The sequence below is a fragment of the Watersipora subatra genome, chromosome 1 (assembly GCF_963576615.1).
Source record: "Watersipora subatra chromosome 1, tzWatSuba1.1, whole genome shotgun sequence".
Taxonomy (NCBI): Eukaryota; Metazoa; Bryozoa; class Gymnolaemata; order Cheilostomatida; family Watersiporidae; genus Watersipora; species Watersipora subatra.
This window is the reverse complement of record NC_088708.1, coordinates 19,082,404-19,108,294: the sequence shown is the minus strand read 5'-3', so window position 1 is coordinate 19,108,294 and position 25,891 is coordinate 19,082,404. Positions and strand designations below refer to the sequence as shown.

Genomic DNA, 25,891 nt, shown 5'->3' with positions numbered 1-25,891 from the left:
GCATAACATATATGCTCACTTGTACAGCTAATAAGATCAGTGCTGTGCAGCAATGATCTCTCAACATCTAAGTGCAGTCATGTAAATCAAAGACGGGTGCGTCATTTGCTATTTGCCAATGGATAAGTTATATTCTTTTTTCCTCCTGAAGTGCCCATCCATTCATTTCATTCATTCAATCTCTTACTCACTATTACTTACTCACTATTACTCTGAAATATACTTACACCTGTCCATAAACGCCCTCAAATTCATCATCATAATCCACATATTAACTCCTGTGTCTATGTCTTGTGTCTATGCCCTGCGTTTATGGACAGATGTAAGCATATTTCAGAGTAATAGGGAGTAAGAGAATGATAGAAATTTAAATTGATGAGAATGTCTAAAAAAGAATTAAAAAGAAATGAATGAATGGGCACTTCAGGAGGAAAAAAGGAATATAACTTATCCATTGGCAAATGGTGCACCGGTCTTTGATACATGTACTTGTACAAAGTATACGAGCTAAACGAAGTAACGAGTCAACTATTTCAAAAATATTAAAATAAAGCTGAAATAAGACCGAACTGTAGAATAAAACAATATTTTTAACAATGTATTGAGTCTACCCTTAGACATTGAGGCTTAATATAACCTTAAGCTGAAGAAGTATAATTCTAACATTAATTGTCAAGAGATCAAATTACTTGAATTTAGCAGTATGAACATACGTTCAAAATTTCTATTTGATTACATCTATCTATTTGCCTAGAAATGGTTATCTTTACCGTTACTAATCTCAGTCCCCCTAACATTTTTGTATTTCAATCATTCCACTGTCTAAGAACTTCATATACCGTATCTATTACATTTGGATATTGGCTTGCCAATCAACTCATGACACAGCAAACTTGTCAGCGGTATCTCCAGATTTTCATATTTCTGGTACCCCAGGATGGTTATATTTATATCTGACCATAATGACTACTGGTCAAGTTACCATACTAGGTCCGCAGAAAGGAGACGCACATGACTGTATAGTGCAGATGGCTGAAGACAAAATAAATGGATGAACTGCCAGTGGTTCGCTCGATGCGGAGCTCAGGTCACAAACAACTGTTTGTTGATGCCACAGTGATAGATAAGCGCCCAACAACAAGACTATGTAACAGACAAAGCCATGTAGATCAATAGAGTACAAGGTAGAATAACTTCTACGACTGCATCAAGCAACAAACAGAAATAAGGTTTTTTTAGGCAATATATTCAGAATATTATTAAAAAAATATTTTTTTCTGATAAAAAGTTTAAAAATGCTGTGAAATAAAAATTTGGCAATAACAATCTCTTCTTCCTCTAATGATTTGGTTTGTATAAAGACATTAATACTTTAGAATAAGTCCTTGGGCAGCTCAACAATACCAATTTACTCCATGAGAGTCGACCAAGCAACTAGATTGATATATATTAAATCCTTTACAAACTGGTGTAGATTGTCGCTGCAGTCATCTCTCATCATAATTCTCTCTATACTATGCTGCCATGTAAAAACTTACAACAAAATCGTTTGCAACCGATAACAGTTAATATTACTTTCTACTCATTTTCATCTAACTGACAATGTGCTCTCAAGTTGGCTGAAAGAACCTCTCTGACAAATGTACCGAGCCCCTATCCCTCCCTGATAGGGCTAGAATATCAATGGTATAGAGCCTAACATGCTAGAAATATAGAACGAGTGTGAAGAATGAAAAAAGAATTGGTACTTTGATGAATGGTCACTGAGGAGGAGTATCAGAAGAGGGGACTAGAGTGGCAGCATGAGCCCGTAGATGCTTCAGGTAGCTCATCATCACCCCTGACAGCGCCTGGTCAATTAAGTACTGTGGAAGCCAGCCCTGTCGAACACACCAGAATGCTTACTCATCTAGCCATAGCTGATGTGTTATAAAGCTAACTCGGTGAGAGATATGCAAGTTCTGTCAAACCTTTAGGCTACATATGAGGTTATTTTGTTTTGAGATCTGCTTGGTATGTCAGAACAGTCATACATCGTAACAAATACTCTTATAAACATTTATATGTATCTTTTTATTTCATTCCACAGCCTAAGAACCTATTGATAAATATTCCAGGAAATTACACATTGCACTAAAGTAAATGCACTATATAACTCTCAAATAAATTTAAGAGTGAAAAACTAAATAAAGTGATAATACATCGTTTTTTTACGTCATCAAGTCGTTTGCACATGCGCTTGTTCACGAAAAAGCCGCCATGTTTGAAAAAAACGATCATTTTTCTTTTGTTTAATAGTACTTTTTGGTGTTGTTTTGATACTATAATAAAAAATTGCAAACAAAAACATCGTTTTCAAAAATTCATCGCAAAAGCTTCGTGTATTCAACAATAAAATTGTCTATAAAGATAGCCGACAATGATAATATGACGTCATGAAAAAACGAAGGATAATAAATAAAAAAGTTCCTATTGCAACTTCACATTAGAGACATGAAAATAGGAGGGTAGGGAAGGTAGTCGATAGAGACATGAAAACAGGAGGGTAGGGAAGGTAGTTGATAGAGACATGAAAACAGGAGGGTAGGGAAGGTAGTCGATAGAGACATGAAAATAGGAGGGTAGGGAAGGTAGTTGATAGAGACATAAAAACAGGAGGGTAGGGAAGGTAGTTGAAAGAGACACGAAAACAGGAGGGTAGGGAAGGTAGTCGATAGAGACATGAAAACAGGAAGGTAGGGAAGGTAGTTGATAGAGACATGAAAACAGGAGGGTAGGGAAGGTAGTTGATAGAGACATGAAAACAGGAGGGTAGGGAAGGTAGTTGATAGAGACATGAAAACAGGAGGATAGGGAAGGTAGTCGATAGAGACATGAAAACAGGAGGGTAGGGAAGGTAGTTGATAGAGACATGAAAACGGGAGGATAGGAAAGGTAGTTGATAGAGACATGAAAACAGGAGGGTAGGGAAGGTAGTTGATAGAGACATGAAAACAGGAGGGTAGGGAAGGTAGTTGATAGAGACATGAAAACAGGAGGGTAGGGAAGGTAGTTGATAGAGACATGAAAACAGGAGGGTAGGGAAGGTAGTCGATAGAGACATGAAAATAGGAGGGTAGGGAAGGTAGTTGATAGAGACATAAAAACAGGAGGGTAGGGAAGGTAGTTGAAAGAGACACGAAAACAGGAGGGTAGGGAAGGTAGTCGATAGAGACATGAAAACAGGAGGGTAGGGAAGGTAGTTGATAGAGACATGAAAACGGGAGGATAGGAAAGGTAGTTGATAGAGACATGAAAACAGGAGGGTAGGGAAGGTAGTTGATAGAGACATGAAAATAGGAGGGTAGGGAAGGTAGTTGATAGAGACATGAAAACAGGAGGGTAGGGAAGGTAGTTGATAGAGACATGAAAACAGGAGGGTAGGGAAGGTAGTCGATAGAGACATGAAAATAGGAGGGTAGGGAAGGTAGTTGATAGAGACATAAAAACAGGAGGGTAGGGAAGGTAGTTGAAAGAGACACGAAAACAGGAGGGTAGGGAAGGTAGTCGATAGAGACATGAAAACAGGAAGGTAGGGAAGGTAGTTGATAGAGACATGAAAACAGGAGGGTAGGGAAGGTAGTTGATAGAGACATGAAAACAGGAGGGTAGGGAAGGTAGTTGATAGAGACATGAAAACAGGAGGGTAGGAAAGGTAGTTGATAGAGACATGAAAACAGGAGGATAGGAAAGGTAGTTGATAGAGACATGAAAACAGGAGGATAGGGAAGGTAGTTGATAGAGACATGAAAACAGGAGGGTAGGGAAGGTAGTTGATAGAGACATGAAAACAGGAGGATAGGAAAGGTAGTTGATAGAGACATGAAAACAGGAGGGTAGGGAAGGTAGTTGATAGAGACATGAAAACAGGAGGGTGGGAATGGTAGTCGATAGAGACATGAAAACAGGAGGGTAGGGAAGGTAGTCGATAGAGACATGAAAACAGGAGGGTAGGGAAGGTAGTCGATAGAGACATGAAAACAGGAGGGTAGGAAGGTAGTTGATAGAGACATGAAAACAGGAGGGTAGGGAAGGTAGTCGATAGAGACATGAAAACAGGAGGATAGGGAAGGTAGTTGATAGAGACATGAAAACAGGAGGGTAGGGAAGGTAGTTGATAGAGACATGAAAACAGGAGGATAGGAAAGGTAGTTGATAGAGACATGAAAACAGGAGGGTAGGGAAGGTAGTCGATAGATACATTCAGGATAACTTGCTCTATTAAATATTACTCTTCGTCCAGCTGTATATTTTGCCATAAACAATGTGAATTTAAATGCTAGAACAAATAACATTCATTAATCCGAACAATGAGTCGGTGATGACCTTTACGTAGCAAAATTTTGCGATGAACTAATTTTGCTATAGGCAAAGTCTAAGTTGACACATGGAAAAACTTTGAATGCGCGATAGTGAACTTAATTTTCAAAGACAAATGACAATGAAATTAAACAGCATACCGTATAAACCGGTGAAATTTATAAACAATAGATTTCGGCATCCAACCACGGGGCGTTGTCAATTTCAATGTCATTTGTCATCCTAACAAACGACCCGATCTCATGGGCTGTAGGGCAAAAAGTCTGACATCACTGTTACTACTGATAATCAATAATATGATAACATAATATATAATAATATGTGGATTAATCAGTAAACATGATCAAACATTTAATTTATGATATTGCATTTTAGTATTACTTGATACGAAAATCAACACCGCTTTTCATTATTTCAATTATATTATCCTTCCTGTCACTTTTTATTTCACAACACCAAAGGAATGAAGAGTAATTAAATCAGAAAATCATATTGGGATCACTTGCCACCAGTAACAAGCTCAAAACATGACTGTTTTCGGTTTAACAATAAGCGGTTCCAACGTCATTTATGCCGAAGTCTATTGTTTATAAATTTCACTGCATAAACCAGGCTTAAAAGAAGGCAAAGCGACATACATAGAGTTGCTAGTTTACAAATGAGCTACTCAGTGGGTCTACAACTATGGGGAGATGTGCAGCAGAGTTGTGTCCTCCCAATTTAACAACATCCTTACCTTGAGATTAGTGTTGACCATCCACTCTAATTGATGCTTATTTGTGTCGACATCTTTGAGTCTCATCACACCTGGTCCCTGTTCACCTCGCACGTACTTAGGCTGCTCAGGCATGGAGGGGTGAGTTGCTCCCATTGAGGATGTAATATACCAGCCGTCGAGTTGCTCCCAGTGTCTCACACAGACAAAGTCTCTGCAATGAACCATCGGTAGAGACTGTAGTTGTTTTTCGAGTCGTGGCTAAATACATGTACTGTATGTGTGTACATTTCAAACAGTTGCAAGAAAACTGATGCTTGAAACGATCTGAAATTTCTAATTTTTACTGTAATAAGAGCAGTGCCCGTTCATCCATAGCCACATTAAGAACACTAGGAAAAAGACTGCCTCACATGGGAATCAAACATGGGTGCTCCAATTTATAGTCCAACATACTAACCACTACACCAGTCGGCTACCTTGCCACTCAATGAATTAATTACCCTAGGACACTTATGTATTCGCCTCATCTAACTTTCACGTTTTCGCGGAGTCATCCTCTCGCAAAAATTTCATGTGCGAAACTAAACTATCATAACGAATGAGGAAAATGCGAAATTAAATAGCTTTGTTCATTGATAGTCCCAGAAACAAATGGCAGCAATCGATCAAATTGCATTACCGATCTTGTCAACACCACTCTACCTGCGGTTCACAACTACAAACTAGACCCAAATTAAAAAAATTTTTATCGGTGAACTGAACCTGAGGAATCTAATTATGTTTGTTCCACTGTATTTATTTTCACATCACTATATTTTCGCACTCATCAGAGCTGCAAAATTAAGTTGCAGCGAAATTTTACTCTGTATACTACTCACGAAACTAAATACTAGCGAAATATAAGTGTCCTAGAGTAGTCAGTAGCCCTAGGGTATGTATATTATTGATTACTCATGACGATCTCTCACGATGCACGAGACTGCCAAGCTTACTAGTTTTACGTAAAAGACTCTGCTTAACAACATTAACAGATTGTTTTAACAGATTGTTTCTACTGAACACGGCCCAGTAGGACCTTTAATCTATTTGGTAATCAAACCATGAGATGAGTTTCGGTATTTGCTTCGTATGTCAAAAATGCCACGCAGTGGAGCAAGTATTCTCACAATAATTTATTACATTCTGTTTGATTCATTCCAAAGATAAAAAGCTCAATAATACGTCAGATACTGACATACAGCATCAAAACAAGCAATGCCTCTAAAATTACCTCTAAACATGAAACTGTATGAATTAAATAAAAAAACACTATATTTTATACAAAAAGACTAGTAATTAAATAAAATATTAACCAACAAATAAGATTTTTCTTGACTTTCCACGTTCACTCATTCAGTCTCATTTTTTCCCTACTTCACTTCCACATTTTTCTCCCTGCTGCTACTAAGTGACTGTATATTTTTAGACTTGATCTAAACAAGTTTTCTGATGTTTTTTATTAAATGTTGTACATTTAATAAATGAATTTTTTGTAAATTTTTTATTTTAATTTTAACAAAGTATGTCTTATATCTTGGTCAACCACGACTACCACTTATGTTAGCCGTCTTGGGATCCATGATGGGCATTGTTTAAAGGTTGACTTGCAACAAAATTCACATTACAGTTATTTGGTATCAAAAGATTCACCATGTCTTACTCTGTTGTATTGTAGGTGCAAAATATGTGGCAATGTGATTACAAGCTCTTAAAAGCTCAAAAGCGAAAAGCCGCCGTAGATTGGAATCTCTTTATTTCTCTGACGTTGTCATTATATTTGGTTATTGTTTTGTCATGTGATGTTCTCATGTGATGTTCTCACGTGAATTGAAAGGCCAATAAACGGCTCAATATAAAACTTCCCGTAGCAATAGTTTATGACAAACACTTCGGGTTTTACCGAAGACCCTGTATCAAATATAAATGCTCGCTACTTTACAGTTTTGTTGCGAGTTGGTCTAATCGTCTAGTCGTAATCTGATCATGTGACTCAGAACTTCGCAAATAATTTCTGCAGCACTTTTCGATTATCACAAGGTGACCAACAGGCTCATCATGATTATCAGACAATGATATGTACTCCTTCGAACTAAGGTTAAAAAATTAAACGAATTTTTACAGTTTTTAAAGTTACCAGATATCAGGGCTAAAAGTGACAGCATTACAATGACGATAAAACAGACGCGTAAGAACAATAGAAATGGTTTTATTGAATGCGTGAAGTATATTTGTGAAAATATTTTAACTAATGAGGTTGCGTGAAAGTGTAAACAGAAACCATTTTGTACAACTATGTCCCATTTCCACATATTTTGCACCTACAACACAGCAGAGTAAGACATGGAGAATCTTTTGATACCAAATAACTGTAATGTGAATTTTGTTGCAAGTCAACCTTTAATAATACTCAAACAATCTAGAAACAAACTGTGTGAAAGAGAAATGTATACATATATAATGATTTAGCAAACTTTAGTGATCTAGAAAACCTCAGTCATCCTTCATAATCACTTCACATGTCTAAACTAATATTTAAAAAAATTTTATGTCACATGTCAAAAAATTTGTTTATTGAGCTGATAGTTAGTTGAGGAATGACTGAATAAAGAGGGTTTTATATTTACAAAATGAGAAATAGGAGGAAGATTGCCAAGCGTTTTAGCTTACTTCCATGCTGAGTGGCATAAAGCGTTCTATGGATGGACCTACTAGTGCATGACTGAATAAGATAGCCCAGTCTGTATTGATAAACACTACGATATAATAAAATATATTCTATATAGATTCATAGAGCCTTCTATAAATGATCCGTATACTAATACAATAAAACCATTTTTATCCTGAACCTGTTTGTTATAAGGCAAGCCTTCAGTTACCGTAGTCTAACAACATTAAAATATTTATAAATATGCCAGGCCATGGCTTTTGCTGATGCATCAGCGTACATGTGCTCTACTGTCTCTACTAAACTCGATTACTCGATCATTATAAACCCGATCGGAGCAAACGCTACACAAATCTCTTCAAACTGTGAGGGTAAGTGATCAAAATTCAACCACAGACTACCGACATGAAGGAAATCCGAACGCAACCATGATTTCCTAATCTTTACCAGATCATAATTTGCTTTCAAGTTAACGTAAATTCCACACATCCGTTTGATTATAGCATAATGTAACAATTTAATAACTAGAAACTCCCCTGTCATACAGCCCATGACCAAAGTGATAATGGAAAAAAGAAAGGGTACTGTTGGCTGTTGAAAAAGTAGTTGTCAGCAGGAATTGACAGAGTATAGTGTAAATGAGAGTTGTTCGAGATGATATAAAATAAATTTGAGGGAGCACGGCTCCAAAAAGGTGCAACTAACAGTGTATTTTGGAGATGAAGTTGGGTTAAAACCAGGTATATGAGTAATTGGTTAATTGTTGATATTACAGTTGTATAATATGTGTAATATAAACAGATATAGTGTAATATAAACAGATATATAAAAGAGAAAAAGTTCCATTTTAGAAGTGTAAGTATGAAAAAATGATAGGAATGTTGTGAATGGAAAGTATATGGGGAATGTAAAGTTGTATATAAAGTAATAGAAATAGAATAATGGTATATGATATAGAATAATGTTGTAAATAGATTTATATGTAGGTCCTATATAAGTATATGTAAAGTACTTTGTATACGAACTAATAACAAAGGAAATATATAATAATATAAATATAGAAAAGGAGACATATAGTGTTTAGAAAAAGTTCATATGGAAAATAATAGAAATAGTTTTGTTAGATAAGTGCAGTGTTCTGTTAAAGGTCGCGCAGTCTAGTCTCCTCTCTTTTACGTTGTAGGATTTGGTCATTGTTAGCTAATCGAGTGATGCGCTTCCTAGCGAAGTTTTTAACAAGTAAGTCATTAATGTTTCGAACTCGAGAGAGGGAAGAGTATCGTTCATATTGGAAAAAAGTTCGATTCCTGTTACAGCGGTAAAATATTGAGAGTTGGTTTGTGTGAACTGATGAATAGTAACTTTAAGATCTTGAAATTGGATTTTACTGAGAGTGCTCAAATTTTTCAGTTTCCCAAATAATAGCGAAAAGTATAGTTCAGTAAAATCTAATCTCAAGATCTTAAAGTTACTATTCTCAATATTTTACCGTTGTAACAGGAAACAAACTTTTTCCAATATGAATTATACTCTTCCGAGAGAGCAACAAACGATATTTCAGCGGTAATTTTGGCCATAGACTGATGAAATGTGCACCTTTTTCTCGTGAAATGCCCACGGCTTTATGGTTCTACTACCTGTTGCACGGCTTTACGTGCCTGTTGTTGGCCGATCTTAATTTTGATTAAAAAGGCTTGTCAGGTTTTACTGGCGATTTTAGGCCAAATTAATCTTTCTAGTTATGTATAATCCGATCAGATGGGTAAGTTTTAGGACATTGTTGACACTTTTCAAAGACTTAGTAACATATTTAAATAGGTCTATATGTGTTTTGTATCATTATTATACTTAAACGACTCCACAGACAAATGGTTAAATTTTTTGATGGGGTTTCGGTACAAGGGTTTGGGTATGGCTGTTGAGGGATACTTTTTAGGAGTTGTGTGCACATATGCTTTTATCATAAAGCTCCCAAACACTCGCTTCACTCATGTTTGGTCGTGGGATTACCTCTCATTCAGCGAACCTTGAGAAGACAACTCTAATATCCATCTTTACAGACGAGAAAGAAACATACCTGCTGGAGACCATTCCACCCGCCCCTTCCGCTGCTATGTTGTAGCTGACCTCTGTGCTGTCATCAACCTCCTCGAGCCGCCTGACCTCGAGGACTGTTGGATTCCATTTAGGCATGTCCGCCGCGCACTCAACAATGTCATTGTAGTAGGTGAGAGCATCGACATCTACTTGCGCCACCAGTTTGAACACTTTACCATAGGTTTTGGTTTGCTTACTGTAGACTATGCCTTCTACGTCATCCTTGCCGCTCTCCTTCACCCACCCATCAGACTCCATGAGATCTATAGCTATCTTCTGCGCTGATGCAATAACTGATTTATAATGGGCGCCCTGAATAAGAAGATGTTGAGTACATGAAACAGAATGTCGCCGCGTTTGTGAGAGAGAAAAGCTGATTGGCTCAACTCATATAACTGGTGACATCCTTCCCAACCACCGGTGATCTAAGCACCTACATTCAATAGTAAACTAGCATATCGCATAATTAGACTTATGATAGACTTTTCATTGCATAAGTATATGATATTTATGATTACATAAGAATTTTGCAATATTTTTGATGTAAAATTGGAGACAATAATTGACATTACAGCATTCAAAACCCCAATTTGTTCAAAGCCTCCCAGTTTCACAGTTAAAATAGAAGAGATCGAAGATAAAAACTAAAGATGAATATGAAAATCCAAAACATAAACAGGTACATAAACCATAGACATAGACCAAGGTGATGTCAAGTTCACAAGTCTATGTTAGAATAAGTTACAATGTGTATCTCTATCACTCCCACTACCTATGCACCATCCTTCTGCACCATCCGTCTCCATCATTGTAAAGGCTACAACTCTGTTCATTTGTCTCTAGAGAAGCGACAAAACATCTCTATTTATTAATTATTACTTATTTGTTTAATGTTTTTATATGTACTTTATAGGATGCGCTTGTGCACTCTCCTATAAGTAAAGGACTGAAGAACTAATTATTTGCAAAATTGCACTGTTGAGTCTTGCACAAGGACAGTATTAGAGCTGTAATAAAAACTGACAAGCGAATTTATTTGTAGTAATATTGTTTTAAATTACTGAATAAATAAATTTAGGTGTACAAGCAACAGATGAGATTGTATGATAATTGCAACGAATTGCAAGATTACACTTGACCTGCCTTTATTTCCCTTCACTATAGTAGAAACAAAGATGAAGTAGCTGGTTACAACGCGTACACTAGTATACTAGTCACACAATACTAGTCACGCGGTACTAGTCACACGGTACTAGTTACACGGTACTAGTCACACAATACTAGTCACGCGGTACTAGTCACACAGTACTATTAACACAGTCATATTAACAACTACTAAATCTATATATATATAAATCTCAGTGTTTGTCTCTTTATTAAACTCTGTGTCCAGTTATAGCAACTTAAATCTAGCAATGAAAAATCTTCACAGCACTAGATATAGTACATCTATATATATAAATCTCAGTGTTTGTCTTTTTGTTAAACTCTGTTTCCAGTTATAGCAACTTAAATCTAGCAATGAAAAATCTTCACAGCACTAGATATAGTACATCTATATATATAAATCTCAGTGTTTGTCTTTTTGTTAAACTCTGTGTCCAGTTATAGCAACTTAAATCTAGTAATGAAAAATCTTCACAGCACTAGATATAGTACATCTATATATATGAATCTCAGTGTTTGTCTCTTTGTTAAACTCTGTTTCCAGTTATAGCAACTTAAATCTAGCAATGAAAAATCTTCACAGCACTAGATATAGTACATCTATATATATAAATCTCAGTGTTTGTCTTTTTGTTAAACTCTGTGTCCAGTTATAGCAACTTAAATCTAGTAATGAAAAATCTTCACAGCACTAGATATAGTACATCTATATATATGATTCTCAGTGTTTGTCTCTTTGTTAAACTCTGTTTCCAGTTATAGCAACTTAAATCTAGTAATGAAAAATCTTCACAGCACTAGATATAGTACATCTATATATATGAATCTCAGTGTTTGTCTCTTTGTTAAACTCTGTTTCCAGTTATAGCAACTTAAATCTAGCAATGAAAAATCTTCACAGCACTAGATATAGTACATCTATATATATAAATCTCAGTGTTTGTCTTTTTGTTAAACTCTGTGTCCAGTTATAGCAACTTAAATCTAGTAATGAAAAATCTTCACAGCACTAGATATAGTACATCTATATATATAAGTCTCAGTGTTTGTCTTTTTGTTAAACTCTGTGTCCAGTTATAGCAACTTAAATCTAGCAATGAAAAATCTTCACAGCACTAGATATAGTACATCTATATATATAAATCTCAGTGTTTGTCTCTTTGTTAAACTCTGTGTCCAGTTATAGCAACTTAAATCTAGCAATGAAAAATCTTCACAGCACTAGATATAGTACATCTATATATATGAATCTCAGTGTTTGTCTCTTTGTTAAACTCTGTGTCCAGTTATAGCAACTTAAATCTAGCAATGAAAAATCTTCACAGCACTAGATATAGTACATCTATATATATGAATCTCAGTGTTTGTCTCTTTGTTAAACTCTGTGTCCAGTTATAGCAACTTAAATCTAGTAATGAAAAATCTTCACAGCACTAGATATAGTACATCTATATATGAATCTCAGTGTTTGTCTCTTTGTTAAACTCTGTGTCCAGTTATAGCAACTTAAATCTAGCAATGAAAAATCTTCACAGCACTAGATATAGTACATCTATATATATGAATCTCAGTGTTTGTCTCTTTGTTAAACTCTGTTTCCAGTTATAGCAACTTAAATCTAGCAATGAAAAATCTTCACAGCACTAGATATAGTACATCTATATATATGAATCTCAGTGTTTGTCTCTTTGTTAAACTCTGTGTCCAGTTATAGCAACTTAAATCTAGCAATGAAAAATCTTCACAGCACTAGATATAGTACATCTATATATATGAATCTCAGTGTTTGTCTTTTTGTTAAACTCTGTGTCCAGTTATAGCAACTTAAATCTAGCAATGAAAAATCTTCACAGCACTAGATATAGTACATCTATATATATAAATCTCAGTGTTTGTCTCTTTGTTAAACTCTGTGTCCAGTTATAGCAACTTAAATCTAGCAATGAAAAATTTTCACAGCACTAGATATAGTACATCTATATATATGAATCTCAGTGTTTGTCTTTTTGTTAAACTCTGTGTCCAGTTATAGCAACTTAAATCTAGTAATGAAAAATCTTCACAGCACTAGATATAGTACATCTATATATATGAATCTCAGTGTTTGTCTCTTTGTTAAACTCTGTGTCCAGTTATAGCAACTTAAATCTAGCAATGAAAAATCTTCACAGCACTAGATATAGTACATCTATATATATGAATCTCAGTGTTTGTCTTTTTGTTAAACTCTGTGTCCAGTTATAGCAACTTAAATCTAGCAATGAAAAATCTTCACAGCACTAGATATAGTACATCTATATATATAAATCTCAGAGTTTGTCTCTTTATTAAACTCTGTGTCCAGTTATAGCAACTTAAATCTAGCAATGAAAAATCTTCACAGCACTAGATATAGTACATCTATATATGAATCTCAGTGTTTGTCTCTTTGTTAAACTCTGTGTCCAGTTATAGCAACTTAAATCTAGCAATGAAAAATCTTCACAGCACTAGATATAGTACATCTATATATATGAATCTCAGTGTTTGTCTTTTTGTTAAACTCTGTGTCCAGTTATAGCAATTGAAATCTAGTAATGAAAAATCTGAACGGCAAACTTACCCATTAAGCTACATGGAATTCCAAAGATTCATTAGGCTAATAGTCATTACATTGGTTAAGTTACTCATGCTTAAAGCGCTTGCTTGGGGTTTATGACTAGCACTGTTGACTGTTAAATGTAACAATTGTTAAGCTGGCCCAAAGTGCTGGTATTGTTTGAGTAAATATTTTAGTAATCTAGATCTAGATAGTAATTCTAGTAAGCTAGAAAAGATCTAGCTTTCCAGGTAACTTACCCAAACCCATTAGGCAATTATTCTATTACCCTTGCAACGCCAGGCATCCAGCTAGTTTAGCCATAAACCACCCAACCTAGCCATGGAACAAATACCATGGACCTTCCACATAGCTGATGAACACCAGCATTAACTGATAGGAACACCGGTGAATAGGGTCTCAATATACAAGCAATAAAAACACAACTCGAGGCTTGCAATGTACAACCATTCATATGTACAGCTACCTAAAAGTACAGCTACCTAGAAGTACAACCACCTAGAAGAGAGGAGAGAGGATATTAGAACCTGTGAGGTACTGCTGGTGATACTTTGTGTTGTACTGTGGGTTCTGCTTGCCCTCGCTGAATGAAAGCTCCTACCATCATCTGAGTTGTCTACAATATGTGTAACATTGTAGATAGGTGTGAGAGAAGAGCATAAGTACAGGACAGCATTCACGCAAGTACCCTGAAGTGAAATAAAAATACATTTGACTAGCACACAATTATGTCATAATAGCACCACACCAAATCACTAAAGTAACAACTAAGCACACCACCGTAACATACAAGTACACCAGAATAACACACAAGGACATGATAGTAATAAATACATATACAAAGAATAACACATCAAAATTACACAGAAAGCAACCTGGCAGTAGCACATAAGCACACCATAGTAATACACACACATACCGGAGTAACACATCAGTAACACATGCATACACCAGAGTAACACATCCGTAACACCAACGTGCACATGAGTAACAAACATGCACATGAGTAACAAACATGCACATGAGTAACACATGTGTAACACATGAGTAACATACGGGTAACACATGAGTAACACACGTGTAACACATGAGTAATGCACAGATTCTTCAGATCACACACCATTGATACAAGACCACCAGAATAACATCAGTCAGTAATACTGAAGCATTCATATCCCCTCAGAAGTGTGTAGGAATGCAATCTGTAGAGCAGCTAGTGTTATACAGCTAGTTTATAACACTAGGCATGCATGGGTACAAGTCTTACCTGAGTCACCCGTCTCTGAGGGCTGCGGAGAATAAAATGACTGCTCAGTCCGAGGCGGCTGGAGAAACCGTGAAAGAAGAGGCGCTCTTTCATCGAACTCACCACGGTTGTACCTCCTCTCACTAGCCAACACTGCAATGGTGAAGAAGATTACATAAGCGGTACTTCACCCCACTGAGAAAACTGAAGTTGCTACTGTGAATGCAGCTTAAATCACCACAAGCAACAAGTGACAGGTTTATTTAGATAAGCTCTGATTAGTTCGTAATTGGTTGTTGTAACAACACAATTTGTATAAAACACTCTAATTGGTTGTTGTAACAACACAATTTGTATAAAACACTCTAATCGGTTGTTGTAACAACACAATTTGTATAAAACACTCTAATTGGTTGTTGTAACAACATAATTTGTATAAAACACTCTAATTGGTTGTTGTAACAACACAATTTGTATAAAACACTCTTATTAGTTGTTGTAAAAACACAATCTGTATAAAACACTCTAATCGGTTGTTGTAACAACACAATTTGTATAAAACACTCTTATTAGTTGTTGTAAAAACACAATCTGTATAAAACACTCTAATCGGTTGTTGTAACAACACAATTTGTATAAAACACTCTAATCGGTTGTTGTAAAAACACAATTTGTATAAAACACTCTAATTGGTTGTTGTAACAACATAATTTGTATAAAACACTCTAATTGGTTGTTGTAACAACACAATTTGTATAAAACACTCTTATTAGTTGTTGTAAAAACACAATTTGTATAAAACACTCTAATTGGTTGTTGTTCACTAAATTAAGCTGATTTGTAGCCATACAGCTAATTTCACCAAAAAAAATATTACGAGTTAATTTGGATAAAACACTTTAAAGATGAACTTCCACAAAATTTTAGTAGATTTATCAGAAAATATCAGTATTTGTCTATCATTTGCGATTGTTTTTTATGTGACCTGGCCGCCGGAATGTTCGTAGATTAAAATTGACAAAACTTGATTGCAGTTAAAATGCTCAGATCAAGTAAAAATGCAGTTATGATGCCTACAGTTGCAAAAAGACTGACAAAATAGAGACACGCAGCATTGCGACTTGAATGCAATATCTGATACCAACCATCGCAACGATAGCAACGAGTGACATAATTTCACACATATGTTTCTTCTGAGAGTTTTAACCGTGGTCAAGTTTTGTTGATTTTAATCTTAAAACATCCTGGCACTCAGACCACCTCTAACATCAAAAAACAATCGCAAATGATGGAAAAATGCCAATACCGTCCGATAAAATCGACTAAAATTTTGTTTAAGTCCATTTTTAATTAGATCAGCATTTAGCTGAACGATTATCAGTATAACATCATATATTATTATATATCATATGTTATATTATTATTATTATACATTATCAGTATAACCTTAGTAGCCCTATGCTTTAGGACTGTTTCACTATGAGTTAATCAGGAGTAAGCAAGCTATTTTACACAAAATAATTTCTGTACCGGTTTACAAAATTTGCTGATATCAACTTACCAAGGCCTTTTAGCCACCAACATTAAATACCCAGAAACAACAATTTATAATGCTGTGAATACAACTTCAAGCATGTACAAAAGACTAAGGGTCTCTTAACCACCACATTTAGCTAAATACAAATTAGGTGACAGTTGCCAAAACACATTCATATCTTTGCAATAAGCAATAACTATCCTAGTCTCACCTCATAAATGCCAAAGATAATATCACGCTTACGCAAGTTTTACATTATGCATCAATGCTGCCAAAAAATCAATCGCAAAGCAGGTACACAGGCTATTTTATAAACTCACTTGTTTCTACTAGCCGCTTTTCTTCTGGAATAACCTTAAGATCCATGAGCCAAACTTCAACCCAAGACAGGATGATGGGAGTTATCAGCTCCAAATAATCGAGAATAACAAGAGATGAGTCTTTCCCTAAGTCATACTGAATAAGCGAACAGGAAATATTAGGCTTAGTGACTACTAGCTACTAACAAAGCTGCCTTTAACCAATAGGACTAGTAACTATTACTTATAGTCAGTGCTGGGAGAGATATACTACTAGTTAATTCTTGCAATATAACTCGGGGTGTTATAGGGAACACCTGACTGTAATGTCCTCTAGTTTGTACAACTGCATTGTTTAATGCCTCAATGCTTCTGTAAGCATCCAATATGGATCGACCACAATACGCACATCCATTACCGTAACTGTATCGAACCCAACTGATTTGACAAGCAACGGATGTTACCATGCGTTGGTAGAAACTAATATCTACAGAATAAGCAACTGCTTTCAAATAACTTTCTTGTAGTGTGCTGCTACTCAGCTATCATGCAATTTCTGCCTCCGTATTGACCTTCCAACTTTAGATTTTCATGCTTGCGTGTTGTCACGACCGTATAGCCTGCACGAAAACGTCTGTTCAAAAATCTGCTCATTCTTCAAGTCTATACCTGCCTATCGTTGTCACTAAATACTTATGATAGTTAATACTGAAAAACTAAAAGAATAATCGATTTAACATTCTAATTATATTTTTGAAAATGACAATGACCACATTAACCAGCCACCGTAGCATTGCATCGATGGAGATAGCTGTAATCATTTGAGGCTCAACACTGTTTCATGTAAATTAGAAAGAGTTAACAAGCAACAGAACTTACCGTGAATAAAACAATCTTGCAGATCATGTATATACACGTGCATGTGGTAGTTCCCTGACAAACAAAAAATGCATTAATGAAAATGGTGGGCAGTTGAGGGTGAAGTAATGCTAAAGCAAAAAAATTGCTTTAACAAACTGAACAATGACTTGATTAACTCTAAAAAGTGGATGTACTACTCACCGCCACAAACCATGGCACCTTAGATCTGTAGAGACCATACGCCAACAAGAGAATTGTAAACCTAAACAAGGAAAGCCACTAAAAGAGAGAAAATAAGTAATAGATAGCATGTGTACCCTTCTAGACTGCAGGTTTTGGGCAGAGCTATATAAACACTTGGACAGACTATTGACAGTGTGATAATGCGATGGATGATTTAGCTTTTCAATACGATACGAGAGCACTCATATGTCCTAAACTAGTTCACCCTTTTATAGCGGGTTGATTGAACATAAAATCTAGCTTATGATTTCACAACATTTCTGATATCGCTTAATCTTATGGAATAAGCAGGACTTAGCTACACGATCACAGAGCAAAGCTGACCTAACAAAACAGACTCAGTCCTAGTCTTGTCTTTTGTCAAGTACAAACTTTTACAAAGTTCATCATTCTTGTCATAAAATCTGGATTGACCTTTAACACTAGACTCACCAGCAAGTCAAACAAGGAAGTGCGAAAATCATACTGAAGGACTTGTACTTTAAATTCACTTCCGTCTGAGTTCTTAGACTTAACCTGCAAAAGACAAGCATGCCATTTACTAACAATATTTACGAGGTCACGCGAATTAACAAACACATAAGCATATAATGCGATGAATGTATACAGTTACAGTAACGCCTAGAGAACTGATGCGGAAAAATTTCAGAATGCTGCACTACTCACCTCTGTAAAAAGCAACCACAAAACTACAGTAATTATAACATCAAACGCGAGTAGTAGACAAAATGTGCGTCTAAGAGGTGCCATGGGAAGTTTCCTTAATGATTTTTCTATGCTTGTCTCAGCGTTGTCCATTCTAAAGCAAATATAAACACGCTGACTCTATGCTGACTCTATAGGGAAGCTGATAGTAACTGTTGCAACTGTGTAATGCATCCGGGTGCTATAGTCATAAAGGTTTAGACAGATATAAACTATTTGGATTGTGCTGCAAATGAACAATAGTTGACGACACTTTGGTAATAAGATAATTTGATAAATGTTTATCAGTTCAGGAAATCAGTCATAAGTTGGCAAGCATTAACATAGTTTGGGTTAGTAAAGCTGACAAACTCATATAGGAACAGACCCATTGGTCGTTTTAGCTCTGGAATGCTAATAATACATATTGATAAGGGACGTTTCAACTGCCTGCCATGGTACAGCTAACTTATCTATTCTAGGTTCCCAAGAAGCACGAATATTTGGAAACAAATGACTTTTTACACACTACATGTAGTTAGAGCAGAGACAACCATTAATTCGGTTGCCTCGTACGGGTGCCAGAAGTGCATAGAAATAAACACCAACTGATCAGAATTTATCGTGTAATATCTATGCATTAGGAACTACAGAAAGCATTCAAATCTGTTCAGGATTACACCTTTTAAGAGACTAACTATAAACGATTGAGTAAGTCTTTTGTTGTCAGCTTTTAACCACCTTTAGAGAACTACATAATTTCACGAATCAATGCATTGATCTCTATTCAGGATTCAATCTTGCAATTCAAGTTTATTAACGCCATGAGAATTGAGTCATTTTTCTTTTTATACTAGGCAGTCCGCTAAAATCAGAATTAAAAGTGAGATGCTGATGACAAAGGTGGCGGGTAAATCCTACTGAAAAATAAAAACATGCGGAAACAAATCTTTTCGCAAACAGCTGATTAGTGAAAAGGGCCAATAGAATAAGTGAGTTAAAATACAAAATGAACGTGTTCGCTTATGAAAAATATAGCTGTGACTTTCAACATGTATAGAAAAGTGGATGTTTCAAGAGTTAAATGTAATGTCACTGATAAAGGTTAATCGTCGACTTGCTGTGATTTTAAATATTGTAAAGAGCGATAGTCATCGGTCAAACTTTACCAACAAAAAATGTTGTCTGGTAAAAGCTGATAATAGCCAGGGGACTGAAAACAGTAGCATACATACACATACGAGTATAAGCTCCAAACTGATATGCATACTCCGTATACATACTCCATATCTGATAGTATCAGCAGACGATATGCTAACTTATTACCAAGCACTAAAGGTACTAGATACACTCGAGTAGTACATATATTACTAGTAAATTGTGACCAACGCACCCATTCTGAATAACTGGATCACCGGGTGGAAGCACAGCACTTCTCTCAAGAGAATTGGGTTGAATAGTAGACCCGTACATAATGCGACCTGCCGCACTAGTATTCTCATCTCTCTCCATCATTTCACGCTCCTAGATAACACAACTATGGTGCTTTGCATAGCTGATCCAATCAACAGTGTAAGCAACCATATTTAATCTCAAAAGACAAGCTTTTAATGAAGTGACTACGGCTAGGAATTTGTGATACAAGTGAGCGGTAGTGGGAATTATGGGTACAGAAAACATGCAAACATCAGTGCAGTGGTAGTAGTGTAGGGGAGTGGCATGTGGGAAGAGAAGATTGAAGACTGTCATGCTGGACTGGAAGGCAAACTTTGATCAGAGAGATAAGAAAGATGGAATACCAGTGAATGAAGATAAAGCATCACACATGAAGGACAACCGACTGAATAAGACAATTGGCTGTACAACTGTTGTAATACGGCAGGGAAAAAGGAAATAGCGCAAAGCTCATAGCAGCTGTTAAGGAACCACAGCACCATATTCCTTACCTATGAGATGTCTAAACACAAAGAGCAATAACAATTTGTTCAACTATAATCTACCATAAAAAAAATCGCAAAGAACAATGTTGCATATGCATTTTAGAGAAACCAAGAGTGATATTTTGGTACTGGTAAGTTGTGTCGCAACAATTGACATCAATAGAAACTAACAGAACTTAAAGATTGACTTGCAACAGAATTCGCATTACAGTTATTTGGTATCAAAAGATTCACCATGTCTTACTCTGCTGTGTTGTAGGTGCCAAATGTCTTAAAAGCTCAAAAACTAACAGTTAATCGCAGCCACACGAGACTAATCTTTTGATATCAAATAACTGTAATGTGAATTTTGTTGCAAGTCAACCATTAAAACATTCTCCAATCACATGTTACAGCATCATATTTTCCATTGGCTCACAATTATCATAAGTATGCCATAAAAATTATATACAGTCATACCTTGACAGACAAGTGCCAAATAATAGCTTAAAGTGACAAAATAATAGCTATGTTATTACAACAGAAAGGAATGCTATAAAAACAATACAGCATGAAGACGAGTCACAGAAGATAACAGTATCTATTTTAAAAGCAAAAAGCATTTATCTATTTTATCGCAACAAATGTGCCAATGCAAAACAAACAACAATCTGAATAAACAGATCAAGTGAAAAATAGAAATGGGAAGGAGGATGGAGAAGGAGTGTCCGTGAGATAGGGAAATAAAATAGACCAAAATCAAGGATTGATCTCCAACCATTGTACTTACAAGCTATGTCATATCTAACATGTATAATAATAAGGTACTTGTACTGAAGGTTAAAAGGTGGCTCATGTACATATTATCCTCTCTGGATCTTGCTCAGTGATACAGAGGGATGTTATTTTAACAATCCTAGAGATGGCCTCTATGAGATATCAAACTTATCAATACACAAAGCTGTACAAAGAACATACAAAGCTGATTTTATTAGCACAAAATTATATCTTCGAATGCCAAGGCAATGGTTGCACAATATTTTATGGCTTTTTCTTCATGGATGCAGGTAGAATAATTGTGGTAGTGGTAGCTACACCGATGCCAATAATATATTATGTAGCCTTAAGTAGAATTGGCTTTAAGAAATATTAATAATAGTCCTGTTATACAGCTAGCAGGTTCACGAACATGGCCCCTTTATTCATACTTGCGGATTGCTTTATTTCTCATTGTGCTCATTATGAACTTCCACAGGGCAATTTGTGACATCTCCTTTGACTAACTTTCATAGAAACTTTCATGAAGTGAAGCATGTATTGCGGCAATGTGAGCTTATAGCGTGGTAAGTGAAACAATCTTGTTGCATTAATTCAGTTGCATACAACCCTTAACAAGGCAAATATGGTGAGATATCACTTCATAACGGTAAAATGAGCAAGCAAAGGATTGGCTTAGTCAGTCGCCTGGTAAAATCCAAATTACTAAACTTTCAGAGTGAACCTATTTCAGCGTGTTTCAAATTCTGCAGATAAACTTGAGATTTTAACAACCCACATGTATATGTTACGAGATGGAAGAATACTGTAACAGTAAAAACTTTTTACCATTAAATTTATAAGGTTAGCTTGACAGTGAAAACCTGCTTACAACATGAAAAATAAAAGGTAATTTTTTCAGAAAATGGTGCAAACTTATGAAGTTGTACTAACCAGAAATAGAAAGACTGTGAAAGCAGTGGCTAGGTCCAACCAAGAATTCTGTCAAGTGTAAATGACGTACTGCAAAGGAACTGGGTTTCATGAGAACGGAATTACCGCTTTGGAGTAGAGCTAATTCAAACATTTTAAGTACAAGTCGATCATTGGATACAGCCATTGCAGCTGCAACCTCTACAGTTTGCATATCCACAGCTTGTTGAAGTAGAAGTAAAAAGCATGACCAAAATATGTCAATAACATACGCACTTGACATAAAATAATTTTATGAGGCTCCAATGAAACAACTATATAACACCATTTGCGGCAAGTTTCAAAACTTGAACAGATTGTTGCATGAAATCCAATATCAATCAATAAAGGCTGTAGTAGCCCTTTGAATTGCCAGTTTCAGGAGTTTGCAATTTTAAAAAAATGACCTATCGCAACTCTTGCGAAGAGCAAACGTTTGCACTAAGTTCACAATCATAATATCATTATATAAGCCAGATATATTGTCTTGCCATTGTTATCTATCTTTTAAAATGAGACGACTAACAGTAAGATACTACAAGTCACAGGGTTTTTAGATTAAAAACTTGCTAACAGGGCTAGTCTAATTTATTTTGGTAATACGAAACTTGATTAGTAGAGCTAATACGTAATATACGTAATAATATTATTGTTGAAAAACTCATCAAAAGGTTTTAATAAAAAAATGGCACATATGCTCCGCAACATAGCACAGAAGGCATGCATGTAGAAACAAACTACAGAATTCCAACATCATGTGAATACAGTGGTCATAACTCATACAGTGAGCATTACTCATGAAATGTGAAAGGCAAGCGACACTAGGGTTTGGTGTATTTTTGTACGATTAAAAATGCTCTCGATGTCACACATCTAATTTTCTCCTTGATCTGCCTTCATTCAGTAAGTGCTACCTACTAACCTCTGCCAAGCAAACCTTTTACATTAAGTTTCTCAGCAATTTATGATTGGTACACTACACCTCACACTTTACCGCAATGAATTGCGGTAAAGTGTGAGGTGTAGTGTACTTTTCATGCTATCTGCAAACTAGGTAGACCAGACTTTGAAGACAGAGAGACTTTTTTTTAATATATTGGTGACATCTACATACATATTCATTTGCCTAATTCATTCCTTCAAAAATAGTTCTTTGTTTTAAGCTGTTTGGGTAACCAATTAAATTTTAATTGACTACGAAACATGGAGAAACAAAATAACTAAAATATTGGCCGTTGTCACTACATAAAACTTTAAAAGGCTTGAAATATTAAAATTCATTCTAGGTTAAAAAATACATGTGACTCTACCCGCAGAGACTTCTCTTGGTATGATGGTTTCAATGATTAAATTGAGCAGAAGTTTGACCAAGCCAAGCATTCCCATTTGCATTGCACCCCAGACTATTATGTCAATGTTCATACACAAGGCCCATCATTCTGACAACAGTATTTTACTCCAGCAGCATCTACTGTAAAATGAACAATGTTAAAAAACAGTAAGTTTGGTGGCTGTTCATATTTGAAAACAGTTGTTCTTACATGAATGTCCGCAAGTGAGTCTTGGTGATGCCAAGCAGCACTGCTTTTTATGTCATAGCAAAAAGAGTAAAATCATGAAGTATGTTTTACGGAAGCCAATAGTTTGATAATGATTAGAGTAAAAATGCTGGCGTTCGATATATTGACCAACGGCTTTTATGACATCATATTTTATTCACTGCTGAGCCATGATAATACATGAAATAATGCATTACTATTATTATTACTAGATTACCTAAAACACTGGAAAGCAAAATCTGGTTAGAATGCAAGTCTATAACCTAAGGCATATGTATAACTGTGACACTAACAAACATACAAGCAGAAAAACCCCAGGAGATTATGACAACTGGTTGTGAGGGAGTGCTGAAGTTCTGGGAAATGCTCAAGTTCTGGAAAATGCTCAAGTTCCTGGTCTATGATGAGGGCAACTAAGCTTGAGTTGCATGGGCACCACGTTTTTTAGTATTGTAGGACATGCGAAAACAAATTTTTTATATATACATACATGTTCTTTGTATGCAGGTAGGAATAGTGATCTGATAAATGTGTATTTCAGTCAACATGAGCAAATGTTGATCACTCATTGAGATTTATTGCATAGCGATCTGATTGAAAGATTGTCGATAGTAATGTTTGAAAGTGTTTAAAATCTATAATGTTTCAATCTTCTAAAACAAAATTTATACTAAATAATCTATGACATTTATATTAGCTAAAAAGTCTATTCCTGAAAACCTACAAGATGTATTTGATTGAAGATCCGGAATATTGTACTTTAAAATCCTTTCAAGTAAAGTCAAACGACCAACGCCATACAAGTAAATGCAAAAATATGGCTTGCAACGAGAAATATTTTTATATTACTCATTCGTTACATGATTATTAAATAAGCTTTCGATCGCAGATTTTCTCAACCTTTTCGCTAATTTAGCCATCAGCATAAATATTTTCAAGCTGACGGAAATTTGCAATAGAACACGGGTTTTTATCAGTTATAGCTAGCAAATAATCTATATTCTTACGCACTCCAAGCATGTTGGCATTTAAAAACAAAACTGACAGAATAGGCTAGTTTTGTGACTCCAATTCACTCACACATACAAACATATACATTTGGCAGTTAATGATAGCTGTACTTTACTTACAATAGATGATTTTTGCAAAGTAGATGACATTTGCAGTAAGCGCGACAAAATGGTTTTTATATTTGATGGAGAGCAAGCAATTGGTCACGCGTTTTTATCACCAACGGATACTGCGATCAGGAACTTGGATACTTTGCTTAAAATTGGGAACCCAAGTATGCATTTTGGGCTAAACTGGTTGAGTTTATTGAAACGAAGAATACTATTGTGTTGTGTATCGGACTCAGTCTATATTTGTATAACTTCTGATCGAACTACTACCGTGTAATGTATACGTTTGAAGAAGAGGTATTCCATAGAACTATCAACTGTACTGTATATTTAATACGTCTATGGGTTATCCTCCCATATTGTCGGCGATGATGTTTACTAGTGTGATACATAGAGATTTTCACATACATGTACGAGGGATAAAAGCACGAGGTTTACTCGGGTTAATAGGTGTAAAAATATCTATGGTTTATTCTTTACATACGTACATTCATTATCTTTACATCGACATTTACATCAAAGGATTGACTTTCTCGCAAAATAAACTGGAAAGAATTTTGCTACAAATGGTTCATTGGTCAAGGATGTTATGTTTCTAGGTAGCGATGAATCCAATTATTTTAGCTCTGCTTTCAGAATGATTTGTACTGTAATCCACGCCTAAACGCTTGGTACCGCGTTAGCAGCCACCGCAGAGACTTTTGATCCTATTACAAAGACTCTGGATTAAAACTGATAAATTTAAATATTATCAATTAATCGATCCCAGTTGGTGCGCTGCACCCATGCGTTAGAGTTAATTAATGAACAAGAGTAGAAAGAAGCATGTGCGATACTCAAACTGTATTGCCTGACTTATTCTTTCTTAGGTTCAGTAATTATATAATAGAAGGTCTGAAATTAAAGTGATCTGGAATATACTTAGTTTTTAGAAGTTAGCTAAGAAGTACTCGATTAGATTAAAGAGACAAACAGTGATAACAATTATGTCAATTCGGTATGCATGCAAACATGCTAAAAATCGGTAAGAAAAAATTAATTAAACGGCTG

General features: G+C 35.6%; 1 protein-coding gene across 3 annotated transcripts; it reads right to left on the bottom strand.

The window, feature by feature from the left end:
• Positions 1–1,237: 1,237 nt before the first annotated feature.
• LOC137395708 (stAR-related lipid transfer protein 3-like) lies at positions 1,238–24,957 on the bottom strand. 3 transcript variants are annotated; one of them, XM_068082250.1, is made up of 13 exons: positions 24,851–24,879; positions 22,144–22,212; positions 19,908–20,038; positions 18,497–18,629; positions 18,263–18,346; positions 17,789–17,866; positions 17,606–17,659; positions 16,748–16,883; positions 14,912–15,043; positions 14,172–14,260; positions 9,859–10,190; positions 5,096–5,288; positions 1,238–1,880 (listed from the first exon to the last, which is right to left on the bottom strand). In XM_068082250.1, the coding sequence occupies exons 3-13, from the start codon at positions 20,027–20,029 to the stop codon at positions 1,761–1,763; spliced, it is 1,473 nt and encodes a 490-aa protein (XP_067938351.1). In that variant the 5' UTR covers positions 20,030–20,038; positions 22,144–22,212; positions 24,851–24,879; the 3' UTR covers positions 1,238–1,760. The 3 variants fall into 3 exon arrangements, with proteins under 3 accessions (XP_067938351.1, XP_067938350.1, XP_067938352.1); XM_068082249.1 differs by lacking the exon at positions 22,144–22,212 and having other exon boundaries at positions 24,851–24,957; XM_068082251.1 differs by lacking the exons at positions 17,606–17,659; positions 22,144–22,212 and having other exon boundaries at positions 24,851–24,957.
• Positions 24,958–25,891: the final 934 nt, after the last annotated feature.

Bases quoted from the DNA above. Each gene is read 5' to 3' on its own strand.
- LOC137395708 (XM_068082249.1), bottom strand. From the start codon at position 24,880: ATGTCATCTACTTTGCAAAAATCATCTATT. The intron at 10,191-14,171 runs GTTCTAATATCC...CTTCTTATTCAG, and splicing joins TCACCAGCAGTACCTCACAG to GGCGCCCATTATAAATCAGT. The intron at 5,289-9,858 runs GTATGTTTCTTT...GGTTCATTGCAG, and splicing joins GGTGGAATGGTCTCCAGCAG to AGACTTTGTCTGTGTGAGAC.